This window comes from Poecile atricapillus, chromosome Z (genome assembly GCF_030490865.1).
Source record: "Poecile atricapillus isolate bPoeAtr1 chromosome Z, bPoeAtr1.hap1, whole genome shotgun sequence".
In the NCBI taxonomy this organism is placed as follows: Eukaryota; Metazoa; Chordata; class Aves; order Passeriformes; family Paridae; genus Poecile; species Poecile atricapillus.
In genome coordinates, this window is record NC_081289.1 from 26,212,477 (window position 1) to 26,231,583 (window position 19,107).

The 19,107-nt window shown below is 53.2% G+C and overlaps 1 protein-coding gene across 2 annotated transcripts; it reads right to left on the minus strand.

The window, feature by feature from the left end:
* Window positions 1-1,801: 1,801 nt before the first annotated feature.
* On the minus strand, window positions 1,802-17,505 carry LOC131573460 (platelet-derived growth factor subunit B-like). Of its 2 annotated transcripts, none has more exons than XM_058827440.1 (7): window positions 16,504-17,505; window positions 9,586-9,682; window positions 6,315-6,398; window positions 5,627-5,832; window positions 3,781-3,922; window positions 3,210-3,375; window positions 1,802-1,980 (listed from the first exon to the last, which is right to left on the minus strand). In XM_058827440.1, exons 1-6 carry the CDS (start codon window positions 16,657-16,659, stop codon window positions 3,239-3,241), a joined length of 822 nt encoding a protein of 273 aa, XP_058683423.1. In that variant the 5' UTR covers window positions 16,660-17,505; the 3' UTR covers window positions 1,802-1,980; window positions 3,210-3,238. The 2 variants fall into 2 exon arrangements, with proteins under 2 accessions (XP_058683423.1, XP_058683422.1); XM_058827439.1 differs by having other exon boundaries at window positions 3,206-3,375.
* Window positions 17,506-19,107: the final 1,602 nt, after the last annotated feature.

The following is a 19,107-nucleotide window of genomic DNA, read 5'->3' on the forward strand; positions in this document are numbered from 1 at the left end:
TTGCAGGAGGTAAGAACTGGGTCCCTCCACAACTTGTAACAGCTCCCAGGCTGTGGCTTTGGCTACTTTCCCCATCTCCCTCCAGAGCTTTCCCCCACAAAAGAGGTGTGTGTGCGAGGGGAGAAGCGCCGTGTGATTGATCTGGGCAGGCATTTTTTTCATGTGTGCAGCACCTAGCACCGCACAATCCAAGACCCTGACTCCAAGGTGATGCTGGGAATTCCCATCATATGTAACCATTCTGCTAGTGGTTGCTGGCTATTACCTGTGCAAAGCCAGCCCTTGCCCATACAGTCCTTCTTCCTCCTCGAAGACAGGCAGGGAGTGACCCAGGAGGGACCTTACAACGGACCCTCCAGTTGTTCTCTCAGTCCTCCTCACTTAGAAGAGCTCATTTCTGTATCAGACAGCTGCTGCTGACCGTGAAGACCACCTTCATTTCTTTCTCTGTACCTACACAGAGCTGTCCACATCATGGATCAACTTCCAAGCTAAGTGGGCTAGGAATATTTAATAGGTAAGATCAAGAAGGATTTTGAGAGGGAAAATGTGAGGAAAATGATGGGAGATGTGGGAACATTGGCAGGGAAAGATTAGTGGAGGCATAGTATGCAGGACATCCAGGAAGGGGTTAAAAACCTCGTGGGAATGACATGATTCTGCTTTCAAGACCACAGAGCAGGCAAGGACAGCTCACTGAGATTAAGTCATGCTTCTAAGTTTGGCTGTCCTTGGTCTTGTTGTGGTGCCACTTCACCTCCTGCAAGGAAGTTGTGCTGGGAGGGGGTGGGGGTTGGTGCAGAGTGAGAGAAAAGGGTAACAAGAAAGAAGGAGATCAGATGATGCCTCTGCCTGCCCCATCCCCAGCCTCGCAGGCACGTTGCAGTAACAGTGTGCTTTTCTGCCAGCTCAGTGAAGCCGATGCATGCACATGCCTCTGAGCTTCCTGCCACTGGGGAATGAAATCCATTTAAGAACATATATATATATATTTTTTTATATATGTATGTATAAATACACATACACACACACATGCACACACATATATATATATACACACACACACACACACACATATACACACGCACACATCCAGAGTGAATTTAAAAAATAATTTGAGTCCGAGCCTGGAAAGTTGAATTCTCCACCAGCATGTGCAAAGATGGCTCCCTTTGGCAGGGGCCGGGGGCGTGGAGACGATTCTGCCACTGTGTGCTCCTTCCCCACGATCCAAACACCTTCCAGTCAGCACCAGGAGCAGGGGAAAGAGGGAGTGGGGGAATGCATTTGGCTTCTTCGTTTGTTTGCTTGTTTGTTCTGTTCCCCGAGATGTTGTATACCTTAGTGGTTTTGGTTTTCCTTTTTAAAAATAAAATATACACACGCACGTTAAAAATATATATCTGTCCAGGTAGGGCAATAAAAGTCCTTAGTGCATTTTCCATCATTGGTCACCGCTTGCAATCTGAGATTTGCCTGTTTCCAAAAGGTAGGTCCAATGCAAGAGTAGATCTCAGCTGGGCCCCCCCCAGCCTTAACAGAAGCATGAGGGAAAGGGAGAATATTCCCCTTCTGTCCTCTGTCCATCTGTTTTTCTCCTTCTCTTGAAAGAAATTGGACCCGCTTTCCTTTTCACATTTTCCATCCTGTCCTCTGTAGCAGGGAAGGAAATGTCCTGTTCTCATCGCAAGTTCTCGCTGTTGGCATTCAGGGTTTTGTTTGTACTTTGTTCTTTTCTCTTAGGTATATATATATATATATATATATGTAGGTCATCCTTGTCCTTTTGTGTGTGTGTGTGTGTAAAACTTTAAAATTATGCTAATAAATGAAAGGGAGGCTTTGGTGGGAGAAGGTCCACTGATGGAAAGGGAAGCACCAATTGCCGTCTGAATCAGACGTCGAGGCAGATGGACAAAGAGGAAAAGTTATCATTCCAAAGACCCCATGGGGGCAATACAGCAAATATATTAAATAAACCTAGAAGTAAAACAAAACCAGACACACCATTAGAACATGTAACTCTTTGCCCCCTGCTATGCTAACTCCCCTCCTATCCCCTTTTCTCCTCTGGAAACATTTGTGCCAAGGAGCCAGATTAGAAGCCTGGGAGGACTTTTGACCTCCTCTATTTTTTCCGCTGAACAGCTTGAGCCAGAGCTGAGATTTGCATGGGTTTGTATCATTTCTACCCTGGGAACTTTAGGATGGCCAGGAGAATCCTGGGATAATCAGAGCCCTTGTAGTGCAAAGCGTGGGAATCCCAGTCTCAAGACACTGCCTGGTGCCCCTCGTCCCCAGCTCCTGAAACACCACACACCAGGGGAAGCCTGCTGTCCCCTCTCCCGAGGTGAGGGGAAATGAATGTGAAGTGGTGGCCCAGGCTTATTCAAGTGGCTGCAGCAGAGCTGGAACTGCTGAGCTCTGGGCCAGGGCTCTCCCTGTTGAGTTGTGTCACCTCTCTTGAAATTCAGCTCCCACCAATCTGCACCCTAACTACTCTTTCCCTCTTTTTTCCACCTTTTCCTCTCATAGGGAAACAAGGCTTAGCCTCCTTTCCCTTGTACCAGTGAAATTCTTTTGATGATGAGGGAATTACTCCTGTTTACACAAGTCATGGGGAGAAGAATCAGACCCTGGCCTGACAAAGTCCAGACCTCTTGCCAGAGATTCCAGTTCTCCTCTCCCCTGGTATGACCTTTCTCATGCACATAGGCTTCCCGCTAGGAGAGTGATGAACCAAAAGTGTTGCTGCTTTTCATTCTTTCTGCCAACTCAGCTGATGAAATAAAAGGAAAAGGGATCCCTAGAGCAACATTAATGTTCTGTTTTCAACGGAGAACCAATAGAGAAACTAGAGCAGGAGTTGCTGCATGGAAGAGATGAATTACATGGACCCCGAGGGGATTTAGGTGTAGGGAGAAGTCAGGCTTGTTCCCTGCCTGAAAGGGAGACAGAGAAAGGAGAGGGTGGGGCCTGAGAGCAAGGATGGCTGCAGCATGATCATTCCAACTTTGCAAAGAGCCTTAATTCCATAAATAGAACCCACATGTTGGCACCCAACCTAGTTCTTCCTCCTCCTTCAGCCCAGGTTCGGTCCTGCAGTAGCCCCACACTGAACAAGTGGCCAGTGGTGTGGGAAGGGTCTAAGATGCCATTCCCCAAGAGGACATCTTTCCCGACTGGAAAAGCAGCTTGCTGTTACCTGCCTTGTGCTCTCTCTCCCCTGCCAGCACTTCTATGCTATGAGGATTTCTTTCAGCACTTTCTTATCGTTGACATGCTTGTACTTCTTATGTTTCCTCTTCTGTGCCGGCGGCCGGCGTACTCGCCGCCTCTGTGAGACAGCGGCTGTGGTGAACGCCGGTGACAAGCCTGCCAAAACAGAGGGGAGAGTGTCTGTACAGCCAGGGGCAGACGGCTCCTGTTGAAATATCCTTCTCCACACACTGTCAACAAAGAGCTCTGCAACAGCAGGGCCACAAGGCCTCTTTCTGTTCTTCTGTTCCTTGTCCTCTGTTCTCCACAATCTCTGCCCTCTCCCTTTTCCCACCATGCCCTTCCCCTCACCTCTCACCTTCCCCTCCTTCTTTTCCCTCAGTCTCAGCCCCTTCCCGGCAGGCAGACATCCTGGGAAAGGTCCCTCAGCTGGTACAAACCAGTGAAGGCCCTTGGGATTCACTGGAGCTAAGCAGACTGAAACCAGTGTAGGTCTCTTTTCTCTCTCCCCAGCCCCTCTTCTCACACCTCCCTTCATTCCACTGATGTCAAGATCCTTACGTCTCTGTTCACGTGGCCCTGGACGGATGTTCCTGGGGGGTGGTCGGAACACGGCTTCACACCGACACTGCACGTGGTCCTCCAAAGGCACAACAACTTTTGTGAATTTTGGCTTCCTCTGGACAAATTCGATCTTGTTCACCTATTTGCAAGAGGAAGGCAAGCAAAAGATTAATACAGCCACAGCTCCCACTCAGTAAATTAGTCAGTGTCAGTACACTTTAGTCCTGGCTTTCTTCTTAAAGGGTCAGAAGGCAGCTTACAGAGCCCTGTTCAAACTCAAAACTCAAACTCAAACCTCAGACTCAGGGGTGGTGTATATGGAAGAGTCTTCTGAACATGGCAGCAGAGCGGACCCAGACCGGGCAGGTTTGGATGGCTCTGGTTGGTTTCCCTGATCCTAGCTATTGCCAGAGCTAAAGCAGGATGACTGGTTGATCAGAGACAGAAACATGGAACATGCAGGACATGGCAGCCCGTTTCTGACAGATGTGATGGCAGAGACCTGGGGCAACCAGGATAATTCCCACAGGAACCTATAGGAAGGGCAAAAAAAAGAACTCGGGTCTGAAGCAAGCTAACACAGCCTCACCAGCTCTGCTGAGGCCTGTCTGAATTTGTCTCAAGCTCTTTAATAACTCACAGGGCTGAAGCCCTCAGCTCTTCATGGGAAAGGCGGTGCTCTGGAAATTCCCCCGGACTCTCCACCAGTGCTGACTCAGAGGGAAGACTCATTGCTCCACATCCCACCACAGGGCACAAGCTTTCTAGGGGGTCCTCCCACTCCATCAGCAGCCAGGCCTGACCCCACTCAGCTTATCTAACAGCCCTGCGGTCCCTGAAGTGTTCCACAAGCTATAAATACTCACTCTGCTCTCCATCTGGGATGGAATTCCTCTAAACCCACTGCCCCCAGCAGCATCCCTTGGCCAGCGCCAAAGCAGCCAGGCTGTTTATCTTTCCTTGAAAGCCCACTCCACACGCTTCAGACCACACGCTGCTCACTAGACAAACACTTCCAGCCAAACAATAGAGAGACCTCTGTCCTCAAAGAAACCATTTCCAGGTCACTTTTTCAGGCTGGCTTTTGACCTCTCACTTGTTTTTTTCCAGAAAAACAACCCCCATTTTTTCCTCGTTCAGCCTGGCTTTTCTGAGAAAGGAATTTCCTGATGAAAAGGGCTGTGTGTGAATACAATCTCTCCCAGCCAACCTCTGCTGCCTGCCTGGGGGAGTCTCTTATGGCTCAGGCAGAGGATTAGTACAGGATGAATATCATTTTTAAACAAGCTGTCTGGGAGGAAGCTGTGAGGAGATCACTGGTAGCTGTGAGGGGAGGATCAGAACAAGAGGTTAGCTGTCAGGTGTCTGCTGGCTGATGGAGCAGGTCAGAAGGTAAGTGTGGGCTGAGAAAGAGAAGCTGTTCCAGCATACATCTTGGAAAGAAGCTGCAGCAGCAGTGGAGGGATGGAGACTGACACTGCAAACCCTCCTCCTTTTGCATCAAAGCCAGTTCCCACGATGAAAGAACCTCATTTCTTCTGCTCTAACACAGCAGACAAGGCCGCCTCGAGCCACAGGAAGGGCCATGGCACAGAGCTGCAGCTGGGGACAGTGCCCTGTGGCTCTGCGTGGTGACAGTCCCCAGCTGCTGGACAGCATCAGCCCTTCCAGCAGCTGGCATGGACATCACCCATGCCAGCAGCCGCAGCGCTGCATGGCCAGTGCAGAGGGGACAGGTGGCCACGTGAGCCCAGCACCTGAGACCCGCCCTGGCTTTGGCTTTGGGGCACAGGGATGGCAGTGGGCAGCAGGAGGAGGGAGCAGTGGCAGGTGTGTCCCCTACCTGGACGTGCCGGACGCGGATCTGCGTGGGGCGGCACTGCACGTTGCGGTTGTTGCAGCATCCGGAGCAGCGCTGCACCTCCACGCAGGGCGGCCACACCACGAAATTGGCGTTGGTGCTGTCCACCATGTTGCGGGAGATTTCGAAGACCACCTCCCGCGTCTTGCACTCCGCAAGGACAGCTGTCTCTGCTGCTGCCAGAGCATCTACGGAGGGCCAAGAGAGAGACGGGATGGAATGGGCTTTGCGGCTGTCACCATGCCACTACAGCCACCTCTGCTGCAAGGGAAGGGCCCCACATGGCTCTCACACACACACACACATGTTCTTTCTCTCTCTTCCACCCCTCCAGCTGTCTCCCTGTACAGAGCCATGCCCTGTGGAGTAACCCCCTGTACGACGATGCCTCTCACTGCAGCTCAGGCAGAAGATGAAATTTTAGTGCAAGCAGGCACCATCAGGATTTAAGGCAGAGCAGTGCACAGAAGCCGAGACTCCCTCTCCTGCTCTCCCAGGGTGAAACACCCAGCTCCCACTCCAGGCCCAGACCCTCCTTCTCATGTCTCCACACATATAGGCACAATAAAACCTCTACCCCTACATCTGTATCTCAGACACGTATCTGGACCACCCACGGCTGCTCAGGTGAGTGCCCCAACAAACACAAGGTGCAAGACCCCCAGCTCACCTAGGCTTCGTCGCTCTCGAGACAGGGCCGCAGGGTTTTGATCAGGCTGAGTTGCATTCAGGTTCAGGCTCGAGCCATCCTGCTCTGCAAAGGGTAAGACATGAACTGATAGCACCAGGGAGAGGCAGGAGAAGACAGCAGGCACTCGTGCTTAGATCACCAGACTGAGTGCAGGGCCATGGGATATGCCACGGACCCAGGACGTCATGATAGGTGTGAATCCACAAACAAGGTCACAGCTGTGCTGTGGCAGAGATACTCTTTGCTCAGACAAGGCAGCTCAGAGCAACAAGCCTATCATGAAAGAGGGGACCCAGTCAGGTCTGGGAGAGGAAAACTCCAGCTCAACAAAGATAAGGCCCATGTCAGGACATTCTGGTGTCAGAGAGGAGCTGCTGAGGGATTCAGATTGGCCAGCTGAGACCAGGATTGCACCAAGGAGGATCAAAGACCAGACGTGACAAACAGAACACTTGGTGTTTAACACTGAGGTGCCTTCCTGGGATTGCTTGGGACTGGGAGAGCTGGGACGTGAGAGGGCAGGTGAAGCAGGGGATGGGTGGTAGGTGGGGTGCTTGCTTTCCTTCTCCCAACTCAACTGCTCTAGGTTAGAGCAGTTTTATAACAGAAGAACAGAAAAATAGAGTTAAAATTACTTTTCCTCTAGGCTACTCTAAGGTAAGAGGCAGGATCTGGAGGTGGTTCAGTCAGCGATGGGAGAGGAAGACCGATAGCATTCAGGCCAGCCCTGAGCGGTCTCCTCCCACCCCACTGCTTTTTCCCATAGGAAGTGCTGAATAGAGAAATGCCCATAATCCCCATGGAGCACTCCAACACGCAGCCCCTCCTGAGCTCGGGACAATGGCTGCGCTCGAAGATAGCTCCCACCCAGCCACAGCTCTTTCCTTCTCTGACCTGCTTTAGCAGCTGAAGGAAACTGAATGGACGTCAGCATCAAGGGAGCAATTTTCTTAAAGGGAATTAGGGGCCAGTGGAAGATCTCTGTTTATCAGATGTGTGGTGGAGCAGACTTCCCTTACCTATCATGTCCCATTCCTCTTCCTCAGCCCTGCCCTAATGCAGCCCTCTCATAAAGGGGAGCAGGGACTTTGCTCTCTGCTCAGGTCTCAAGCAGATGATGACGGGTTTGGGATGGGTGAACAAAGGCTGCATTCACAAGGCAGGAATCATGTGCCTGTCAATGAGCAGTCAACATCTACCTATGATGTGGACAGACAGACACCCTTTAAAGTGGCTGGAAAGGTGGGATCAATTCTAGGCACCATTTGTCTCACCCTCAGGCAAACTCCCAAAATGAGAACTGGTAGATTACACTGTAGAAGGGTCTGTAGTTATCTTTGGGCTAGAGAAGGTGTCTGGATGACTGGTTTACATGGGCAGCCACTGCTTTGTGGGCAGCCACAGTTAAAGGAGATTACTTCCACTCTACACACTTCTGTTCCTGGGTCTGCAGTAGTGCCCAAGCTCAGGAGAGAGCTCTCTCGGCCCATCTGCCTCCTGGAGCTGCCTCATTCTGGCTCCTTGTGCAGTCAGTGGAGGGAAGCAGCTGGGACATGCACAGGGTGCACAGACAGCGCAGGGAATAGCTCCAGCCACTTTGGGATTATTTTGCTAACACACTAATTTGCTAATTCCTCACAGGGCAAGCAAATGCCAGTGCCCCTCAGTCAGTACCTGGGAACAGATGAGAGCCAGGGGGTGAAACAAAGAAACAGCTTCACAGCACCACTTTTTCCCTGACCAGCTTTTCCTATCTGGGACCTGAAGTGAAACCAGTGACCCAAAGCTCTGCAGCCTTCTCTCATACCCCTGGGCTTCTGGAGCCAACCAGATAAGCCTATTTTATTTCTTAATCATGAGGCTGATTAATAGCTACAATAGAGATGTATCTGCTCCTTAGACACTGGAGCATGGCAGATTGGATGCATCTTCTCAGCTGCTCCTTGCCCACCCGTCCATCCTGTGGCGTTTCATCAAATGAAGGTGGGGCTGCCTTTGGTGCATGAGTTGATGAGAGGGGAGAAATGGGGGCAAAAAATAGCAACAGCTATTGACTCAAATCTGTTGAGAATCATGTCCCTTCCTCCCCTAGGCTGTCCTTCTACACCCCAGGTCAGTACTGAAGACATTTGGGGCGGGGGAGACCAGCCTGGGACAATCCAGCAGGGCTAATTTTGGAAGTTGCCCCATTGTGTGGCTCTTGGGCAAGGAGGAGGGAACTGGTGAAGGCAGGGAGCGGCCCTGGCAGTGGTGGGGAGCCTCGTCGCCTCTTTCTAAGACAAACAATAGCTGAACGCAGCTGGTGCCCTCCCCCTCTTTTTCCCCCCCTGCCCCTCCAGGGCCGTTTTGAAAGGCAGCGGGAATGCTTTTGAGACTGCGCCAGTGGTTGGACTGGCATAGGAAACAAAAGCAGGAAATTCTGTTCCCCCGTAGATAGTGTCTCGGCAAGGATTACAAAGCTCAAAACAGACAAAACACGAGAGAGCAGTCGAGCTGGGGGGGCTGGGGAACGACGGGCGGGAGCAGGGTTAGAATAGAAAGGAATTTGCTCTGAAGAGAGCGTTTATAAATAAATTCCTGGGCCAGCCCAGCCGCCGTGGCGCGTGCTCCGGTTCCCACACGTGCCGACCCCTCCACGCTTCGCCGCTCCTGCTGCTCGCTGCACGCAGCCCTGGCCAAGTGACCCCGAGGCCCTGCAGCCCCCGGAGCTCTTATCTATGGGCAGGAGGTGAAGCCACGCTACCCTGACTTAGCCCCTGTCCCGTAGCTCACCCATGGACACGTGCTCTGCTGCTCTCGTCCTAAGAGCCTCTGGGAGCCCGCGGCCTTCTGTGGATGCTTAACCTGGAAACTCGCTCAGCCCTTTCCTCCTCTGCCGCCCTATTTCCACCTCCTGTTTTGCTGCCTCCTAAAATTATCCTTGTCCAATTCAAGCCCTGCTGACTGAGCATCTCCCAGGGTGAAGAATGGTGAGCTCAGTTCCTTGCACCCACCTTGCCCGTCTCATACTAATTTTGGAAGACAATGTCCAGACAGTTTGGAGATCTAAAAAAACATCTAGTTGCCTCTATCTCCCACAAGTTTAAGGGGGACTAAGTCTGTAAACAGTCAGGTCTTGGCTCCTGAATGGTTCCCATATTTATAATGAAGTCTATTGATAGTGTGCCTGCTGAAAAACAGAATATCCCCTCCCAGCCCCACCAAAGAATAAATTAAAAAGAGAGGAGTGTTTGGTGAAGAGGAGATTTACCTACGGAGTCTATCCGCAGGGCACGCTGAAGGTCACTGATGGAGCGCACTGAGCTGCCACCCAAAATCTCATAAATGTCTTCGGGTATGGGGTCCCCCTGGCAGATGACAAAAAGGAAAGAGAGGGAGAAACGACCATTAGAGAGATGATCTGCAAATACTGTGTTGTGGAGCGGGAACAGGGAGTCAAGTCTGGGGGAGACACGACAGAACCAGCTAAATGCAAAGACATGCATTGTCTTGAGTTGGCTTTTAAACCTTGAGGGCTTTATTCCTCGTGAGGGCATGAACCTGAAACCTAAGCAAAAGCAAGAGAGCCCCTCTCGCTGCCTCTCACAAAGCTGTCAGGAAACTAAAAAAGCCAAAAATCACCCCGGCTGTGCAGCAGAGCCCTGGACACTATGCAAGCAGCCAGCAATGCTTCCTTCTCCGGTGGTGTATGACTTCTCCAGGTGGCTTCTCATTCCTGCAGCCTGCAGTAAAGGCGTTTTAACAGACTTCCCTTACACTATCAGATAAAACCTTCCCAATATTTCCCTCCGTTATGAAACTCCTTCACGGGCTTTGTCAGTTATCGTGTGTGTGTGCGTGTGCGAGCGCGTGTTTTCAAACCACAGAGGCCCAATAATATACATCATTTGCATACTCTTTTTTAAAGGAAAAAAAAAAAAAAGGCAGGGGTTGGAGATGAAGATTGGCCTTCACGGCTGAGGCTGCCCCAGCGTGAGCCCGCGGTGAAACCACAAAATCTGCAGGGAGGTGATGGGCTGAGGAGCTGATTTAGAGGAAGAAACATATGGGAGTTTGGATGACATTGCACACCAGCAAGAAAAAGCCTTGAGTAAGCAGGTTTAGCAACATCAGACAATGGGCCAAATACAGAGTGTGTGCAGGCAGGTGCAATGCCATCGGTCTCTTGGGAATTTTACTCTGGCACTAGGCTAGAGCCGGCCCCAGTGACAGCACTTAATAAGAGTACAAAGGAGCGGTGTGGGAAAGCAAGCGCTGATTAAAACATACTTCCGAAAAACTAGAAAAAGAGACAGAGGAAAGTACTGGCCAAAGTGTTTGCTTAGCTCCCAGCTCTCTTCATTCAGGGTTACTCAAGTGGAAAAGCTGCTCTTTCAGCCGGGTGCTGGATGGCGTCTGAGGCGCAGCCCTACGCATGTCCCTGTAACTGAGAGGAGAGCTTGGCTTGTGTGCCTGTGAAATGCAGGGATTTTCATGTGGGTTTTTATGGACAGTTGGTGGCATGTGTGTGGTCCTCCTACTGTACAGCTATTCCCTCCCTGCCTGCATTCAGTGCAGAACCTTTTCCTTCTGCTCACAGCTGAGAAAAGCCACCAGGCAGGTGGCTAAACGTTGGCTTTAAACCTTGAGGGCTTTGGCCCAAACCTGCAGCTACTTTTGGATGGCTGCTTGAGCCTGGCACTCTCTCACACGTGCCTGTCCTTGGCCACCCACCGCTTGCTTCCATAGTAGGACAGCAGGAGTGCTCCCTCCTCAGCCCTGCCAGACCACCCTCCAATACTGTAACTTAAACTGGGATGCAGTGATGTGAAGGTTGCTGCAGCCCAAAGAGGTTCAGAAGCCTCCTGAAGAGAGCTGCAGAGCAGACAACACCAGTGTCCTAAACCTCCACAGCCAGATCCACCAGACAGCTTCAGTCAGACCCAGCTTTCCTGCCCTGCTCCACCCCTGTCACTGTCACATCTCACCACAGATCTGGCTGTCCGCCTGCAGCAAAAAGCAGATTTTACATCCCCAGGCATTACTTCCTCAGTCTCCGAGGGAGAGGGAAGCAGCGTCAGTGATGAATGCACAGTGAGAGAGAGACTTGTATAATTCAGGGATCACTGAATAGCTGTGAAATGAAGATGCCTTCTGACATCTCCTGCTGCGTGAGGAAGAGGGGGACCAACAGCCCAGTGCTGGAGAGGCTCTGCAGCACTTCCCTGCCTTGTGCCACACACATTTACTGGAAGAGAGATCATTTGCAATTCCCAGTACTTGCATTCAGAGCTCAGTGCTGGGTGGTGAAATTGCAGGCTTTCAATGTTTGCACCTGTCAGCTAAACGCGTTTGTGTACAAATGCTGCTCTGCACGGATGCCCCTGGACCTTCCTGACACTTAATACATGTAGGAAATGGAACTTTATTTTAAACTCCGGCACTTGCTGGGGGGAGAGCGTGGGCAGGTGTTACGAGTCTTGGTGACTTTGGAAGCGAGCTGGGAGGTGTCACCTTGCTAACTGAGCAGGGGGAGCAGATATGAATCAGGGATTGAAAAACGCAGGCCCTCAGGAGCCGTAATTCTGGTGACTGCCTGTAGCAATAAGCTCCACTCCCTGCTCACGGCAGCAGTTTTAGATGCCAGTTTTTTCTTGTTGCAGATACTACCAGCATGGCTATGGTGTAACACCAGCCCACACGGCTCATAATCCTGTCCTCCTCCCCCATTTTTGTAAGGCAACTCTGCAAGTGACAACTGCAAGTCTGTGAAGCTCCTTGTTTTACCCTTGTAAACCAAGGCTGAGGCTGGCCTAAGAGCAGCGGCAAACCTGAGCTGCAGGCCTTGTCCTTGCTCCCTCTGGGGTCTGTCCCTGGGAACAGCCATGCCTCTGGCCCCTGCCCCAGCCCTGTGCCTGGCAGGCCCTGAGATCGGGCACTGCACACTCCCAGGCTCGGGGCACTCGTGGGATGAGACACAGGGAAGCAGAGCTCCATCAATCACCTCCACCTAATCCCATGGGGTCAGAAGGTAGAGGAGCACTGCAAGAGAGGTGGGATCCCCAAGAGACCAGCCCAAGCAGCTGGTGCTTTTCCTGCTTAGCAGCTCCTCTGGAGTTATTTGTCTAACACAGGTTAACAATCTCCTTTTTTAACTGCGCGGCAGATCAAAGAAGACTTTTGTCTCAATGGACTCTTGGCTGGCTGTCAAGTGCCCCGAGGCCTGGCCTCCTATTCCTTCGAGGCCCTGAATTCTTAGAAGAAAGTTTGTTCTTCCCTCCCTCCCTCTGCTCCCCAGGTCCTGACTCTGAGTTGCAAGGGCACCCCCCAATCTGCCAATCCTTTGGCAGGAACCTTCACTTCCCTTTCTTGTGCTGGTTGCTGGTGCTTGAGGGGCCATGGCACATCTGACAGAAGGCAGCAGAGCAGCTGCTGCCTGCACTGTGGCTGTGGCTCTGTGGCCTCTCAGCACATCAGCTTTGCTCCCCTCCTCCCAGATGTCCAGCAGCACTGTGTGGCCACTGCAAATAAACGCAGGTGCAGCAATTCCCCTCTTGACGCTCCCCACACATGCACTCTCCCAAAATCTGCCTCCTCCCTAGCCCCACCACCTCTCGCTCTGGAGTTTTTTCCCAACTTCTGCCTTTGAGCGCCAGGGATGCTGAAAGGTCCCCTTGCCATCAGCAGCTGCCAAGCTGGTGCAGGGAATACGCAGTGTCCACACCCTCTGGCGAGGGTTTCACAGTCTTGCCTGAAGGTAGGCACAGAGGAGGAGGAGGGAGCAAAGATTGTGCAACCAGCAGGGAAGGCAGACCCTCAGGGCTCAAAGAAATCACACAAGGATACTCCCGAGGTGAGGACTCCTCCAGTTCCTTTTTCTAAGCTGGTGTGACTGCACATAGGAGGGCAGAATGGTATCAGCAGCACCAGTTTGTGAAGGGCAGGGAAACACCCACCTATTCAGTCCTCTGCACAGGAGAGGAGGACTTTCTGAGCACCTCCACACCGACCATGGCAAAGGATCTTGGCAGCAGGGTCTCGAGTGATCAGCCAGGCAAAAAACCCCAAACAAACAGCATTTTTTAATTCCCTCTGAAGCTGACGTGTGGACCCTGAGGGGAGACTCCGCCGCATTCCCTGGCAGAGGGCAAGACCAGCAGCACCTGCCGCCAGCACCCCCCCGGCACAGGGCTTCCACCCTTCCAGCACCACTCCTGGCTACAGGAGGACCCTGACAAATGCCTGTCAGAGTACTCTGCCGCAGGTACAACCCTCTTCATGTGAACCCCCTCCACTTGGAGTCGCGGCTTATATTTTCCCCCCTTAAAATAATCAAACAACGTTTGATCTAGTCCGTGTTCCTAAAATACAGCCAGACCTACCCACCCTTTTTCCATTTCAAGGGGGACTCCACTGCTCCTCCCCACTCCCCCCACACCTCCCCTGAGACGCTGGAGGCATTTCCACTCCCGGGGCTGGTTGTATACCAGCAGCTCTGGAAGCAGCGCAGGAGCCCTGTCATTCCCTCCTGCTGCTGCACATCAGCTGACAGTGAGAGGGAGGCAGGGACGACTCGCCTGGCTCCTTCCACCAGCTCACCCCAGACGTGTCATCCATCCCGGCTTCCACTGCTTTGTCCTTGTCACTGCCTCGTGCTAGGAAGACTGGGGAAGAACGCCGGAGCCTTGCAGCAGGAAGACGCAATGGGGAGCTGGGCCGAGGCTGTAAGCAAGCGCCCAGCCGCACCCCATTCCTTGGGAATTCCAGAAAGCACTGCCAGTGGGGCTTCACCCCGGCACAACCACCACTGGCTCGGCCCATCTCTGTAAATGTTGCAAGGCAACTATTACAGCCCGTGGGGCAAATGCAAATAGGTTAAGCATCCTCGCTTCCCAACTGGCAAATACCTTCCCGCTGAGGCTTGTACTCCCTCCGGCTGGAAGAGCTCCGGGGCCCTCCAGCTCTCCAGCTTCAGATGGGTGTGATCAAAGAGGGAGAGGGACTCAGGAGGCTCCATCTCTTTGCTCAGGGCCTCTGTTGATCTGGGGAGCTACTGCTCCTCATGCACTTTCTCCGGCAGGGCTGGGGAGGAGCTGCAAGCCCCATTCAGAGGACGACTCTGGTTCAGCAGCCTGGTGGGAGCTGCACTGTCTGTGCCTGGTGCAGAGGGTGCCACTCACTGCCCTCAAAGTAACTGTGAGCACTGGCTGCAGGCTGAACCATCTACCCAAGCAGAAACGTTCTTGGTTCTCCTGCCATACAGTGACAAATATCACAATTCCTCCCATGAAACCTCGGGCCAGGATTACCAAACTCTAACTCTACTAGGCTGTCATAGAGATGTGCAGTGTCTCAGTCTGATTATGGCAACTGAGTAACAGCTCCTTGGGAGCGGAGACTTCCATCTTCACCCTTTCCCAGTGGCAACCCTAGCTGATGTTTCATGCTGCCTGAGAGAAAGAGATCTGAGCCATCCACAGAGGAAATACCATCCTCTGCCCAAAACAAACATGACCACTGGGTAGCCCACAGCTCTAACTGCTTCCTTTTGTGGCTTGGGCAAGGGCAAAATGAGCCCATAGTGAGGTGACGTGATGCTTTGCACCCAACTTCTTCTTTGCATCCCATGAGAGGTGCACCCACCTACCCTGCCCAAAAATGAGGAAGGAAAAGAGAAAAATGATGCAAAGAAGGGAAAGTTTTGGTGGAAGGTGGTTATTTCCTGCCCCTGATAATCAAGCTGCAGATCCAGCCCACAGTTCGAGTGCTGTGTGGGAATGTTAGGGGCTTTCTGAGCCCCTCAATCTGCATGCAATCAGATGATGAAATGTGACAGCAGAGGTAAAAGGATTTGGGGGTTTGGGGCTCCTTTTCCTCCACCAGGGCTGGGGATGAAGCTTCAGTTTCTACACAGGGAAACCGAAGCGGGTTGGGGTGGTCATTCAAATCCACCACCTGGCCCTTACCCTCCGCTCAGCTCCTTCCTGAGCAGCGCATCCAGGCCTGCAGGGCACGATGCTTGCATGACCGTGGAAGCACAGCGGGCACTCACCTCCTGCCCCTTCCCCCAGCTGGGCACACACCTTGCTGAATAACCATGCTGCTCAGAGTGCCGTGCCTCTATTCACACCGTCCCTTTCCTCCCTCTTTCCAAAGCCCCACGCCCTTTCTCCACTGCCCCCCTGGCGATGCCAGGGTGGATTTCACACTGTGCATTATTCCAGAGGTGTTAAGTGGGTCCTGGTCGCTGATGCACCCGCGCTGCCGTGATGCCAAGATCACCGGGTAGGGTGAGAGGCTGGAGGGAACCAGCGCCCACCCCGGGGTGACAGCCCTGGGCGAGGCAGGGCAGGAAGCTGCAGGTTCTCTGGGGCTCGCCAGCAGCATCCCTGCTCCCACATTAACCAGGGGCTGCTTCAGCCTGGTCTCCCCTGACCCTGCAGCCAGAGGCAGACACAGGGGTGGGTGTATTCCCAGGCGAGCCCCCCTCTGCGTGCCTGTCCTGATGGGAGCCCCCACTCCAGAGGTGTGCCCGCTCCAGAGGTGTGCCCGCTACAGAGGGTGCCCGCTCCAGCGGAGTGCCCACTCCAGAGGGGTTCCGCTCCAGAGGGTGCCCACTACAGAGGCGTGCCTGCTCCAGCAGAGTGCCCGCTCCAGAGGTGTGCCCGCTCCAGAGGTGTGCCCGCTACAGAGGGTGCCCGCTACAGAGGGGTGCCCGCTCCAGCAGAGTGCCCGCTCCAGAGGGGTGCCCCCTCCAGAGGGGTGCCCGCTCCAGAGGTTTGCCCACTCCAGAGGGGTGCCCGCTCTAGCACAGTGCCCGCTCCAGAGGGTACCCGATCCAGAGGGTGCCCGCTCCAGAGGGTGCCCGCTCCAGAGGTGTGCCCGCTCCAGAGGGTGCCCGCTCCAGAGGTGTGCCCGCTCCAGAGGGTGCCCGCTCCAGAGATGTGCCCACTCCAGCGGGCGCTGCGCTCCGGGCGGGGGGCGGCGGTCGCTGCCCGCCATTAGCGCTGCCGGGCCCCGCCGCAGCCCTTCCCGCGGAGCGGGGCCGGGACCGCGCCCCCGGGCTCCGCGCCCCCGCCGCTCCCCGGCTGCCCCTGCCGCACCTGCGGGCCGGAGCCGCCGCCGGCTCTCCCCCAGCGCGGGGCCGGCAGCTCGGCAGCACCGCCCGCTGCCCGCGGCGGAAACTCACCTCCATGCGGGCCAGGGGCAGCGAGAGGATGAACGCGAAGACCACGCCGAAATTCATCCCGACTCCAGGCCCCGCCGGCTGCGGGCACATGGACGGCGAGCCCCGGGAGGGAAGCGCTTCCCGCAGACAGCCCCGCGGCCGCCCGGCCTCAGGCATCGAGGGCGCTGCGCGTTCCCATGTCCCCTGCCAGCCGGGAGGAGGTGGGAGAGGCGCAGGAGCCCTTGGAAGAGGACGTGGAGGTGGCGGTGGTGAGGGGAGACAGAAGTAATTCGCGGTGACTCGCCTGCCTCTGCGCTATCTCATAAGCCCGGTGGGGAAAAAATGCAGTCCCTCGGAATTATACACATCCAGAGTCTGGGTCCCCCTTGCCGCAAGGGATGCTTCAGCGGTGCCTTCGGCTAGGTGGTCCACATGCTATTCTTCCGCTTGGTTATCTTCCCTTTATTAAAAATGTGTATCTGTAAAAGCTTTTACGTGAAGGTAACAATGTCTCAATGTTCTTAGAAGAAGGTGCGCAGAATAATAACTAAAAGGAAAAAAAAAGTTTTCCAAAGTTTGGTGTGAAATCCAAAAAATGAAATCTTCTTCCGTAAGTTGTCCTCTTCTTAAAATGCTCCTTTCCTTCCTTTTGGCCACTTGCTTTTCAGAGAAAAGTTGCCAGTGTACACTGAATTTCTTCCCCTTACATTAGACTCTGGCTCAGATGCCTTCTCGTTCCAAGTGTTGGCAGATTGCTTGGACGGGAGGTTTGCTTTGGGTTTGGAGACAGGTGAGAGCAAATGATTTTGCTCTGGGTTGTGAGCGTGTGTTTGTGTGCGTGCGCTGAGCCTTGACAAGCCTCAATGTGGAGCCACTGGTGCTGCCTCCTGCACTCTGCTGCAACAAGAAAGGAAAAACAACAACAAAAAAATGCAGAAAAGGTAAAAATTGCAGGAGAGGCGAGTGAGCCGACGGGTCTTTATTTTCTGCGAGCTGCAAGAGAGACTAAGCTGGCACTCGGGGCTGCTCCTTTTATGAGGGAGAGGAGATGGGTGGAGCATAACTTGCCATCCTCCTCTTGGCTGGGTATCAAGGAACAAATCTAGTGAGGGAGTAGCAGTTCATTGCTGAAAAAATAAAAAGTGTGTTAATTTAAATGATAAATTAATTAAAAATGACTAATGCTGCAGCAACCTGTATAATGTGGCTTTAATATCGCGTGAGGAATGGGGACAGAGATTCCTGCCTCCTCGGCAAGAGATAAGAAGAGAGGAGTTCCCGGCACGGTAGTTTGTTATTTTTTTTGGCCTCAGGTTCTCGCTGTTTCAGTCTGGAGCCCATTTCTCTAAGCTCCACTCGCCGCCTTCCTTGCCCTGCTACACCACTAGCTCCAGGGAGAGAGATGACTTTAATCTTACATCTCTTTGTGTGCAGGGAAAAAAAAGAAGCCAGAGAAATTTACACATTGCTATAAGACAATCTGGTGTTGCTCGTGGCACCCGGAGGTATTTTGCTGCATGATTATCTCCACGATGCAATAAACATCTGAAGGGAAATTAAGAGAGCAGATATTTGCTGTGGGGGGGGAGAGGGATGGGGAGGGGAAGGCTGCTAACAGGTGAGTTCAAGAAAGAGTCACATCCTGTAGAAAAAACACCCTCTCACGTACATACGAGTGATCTCCCGGCACCGGCTCTCACACTCGCGGAGCTCACTCCAGGCACGACCAGGAGGGATCTCTGCACCATCTTTGTGCAAGCTCGTATCCACCGATACATTCCTGCACCGTCATGCACCGCAGGCGCTCGGCAGGCATTCACTCTGAATCCCAAGCATCTTCCCTGCTTTTTCTATGCTACGCACACGCTTCTGTTGGAGCCGCTCGCATGCACAGCTACGTGCAAATTTTGTCTCATTCACACATCCCTGGGCATCCATGTGTTCTCCTTCACTCTCCCCCTCTCTCTTCCCTTCTCACATACATACACCCACTGGCATACCGGTGGCCTCATCTCACAGCATCACACATGCTCCCTTAGACTCTCTGCAAGTCTCCCTGTGTCTCTAAAACACAGGGTCTTGCACCAGCACTCCCGCAGGCACCATCCCAAGTGTATGGGTGCAGGAGGAGCAGCCGCTGGAGCTGAGCAGCAGGCAGCCCCCCAAATGCTGCTCTGTAGCAGGCGCCTGACAGCACCTCCCAGCTTGGATAGCTACGCCCCTGAACCTGACTTTGGTCTCATGGATGTGGGTGTTGGTCAGGAAGCACAGGGACATGAGGAACACTGGGGGTCCTCCACACAGCTTTCTTAAAATAGCCCGAGTCCTCTCAGGCAGCATGTCAAGGTGATGTTGGGTCACCTTTGTTCACCCTAACCCAGAGGGAGAGTGGGCAGATTTCTCCACAGCTGAGGAGATGTTCAGAGCCGTGTCAGCTCAAAGCCCAGGCCATCTGAGGTGCATGACTGCAGGGATAAGGAGGGTGCTGGGAGTCCCTCAAACCGGGTCTCAAGTGGCTCGGTTCCAATACTGGAGCTCAAGGGGAAGGAAGTAGAAATGCAAAGCATACCTTTGCTCATTTCCACCACCAGAGACCTTAACAAGACTTTATCTTTGATGCTACAG

Excerpts from the sequence above, each read along its gene's own strand:
- LOC131573460 (XM_058827440.1), bottom strand. The coding sequence starts at position 16,659 with ATGCCTGAGGCCGGGCGGCCGCGGGGCTGTCTGCGGGAAGCGCTTCCC. Across the intron at positions 6,399-9,585 it reads CCTGCGGATAGACTCCGTAG|AGCAGGATGGCTCGAGCCTG; the intron begins GTAAATCTCCTC and ends TACCCTTTGCAG. Across the intron at positions 3,376-3,780 it reads AGGGCCACGTGAACAGAGAC|GCTTGTCACCGGCGTTCACC; the intron begins GTAAGGATCTTG and ends CTGTTTTGGCAG.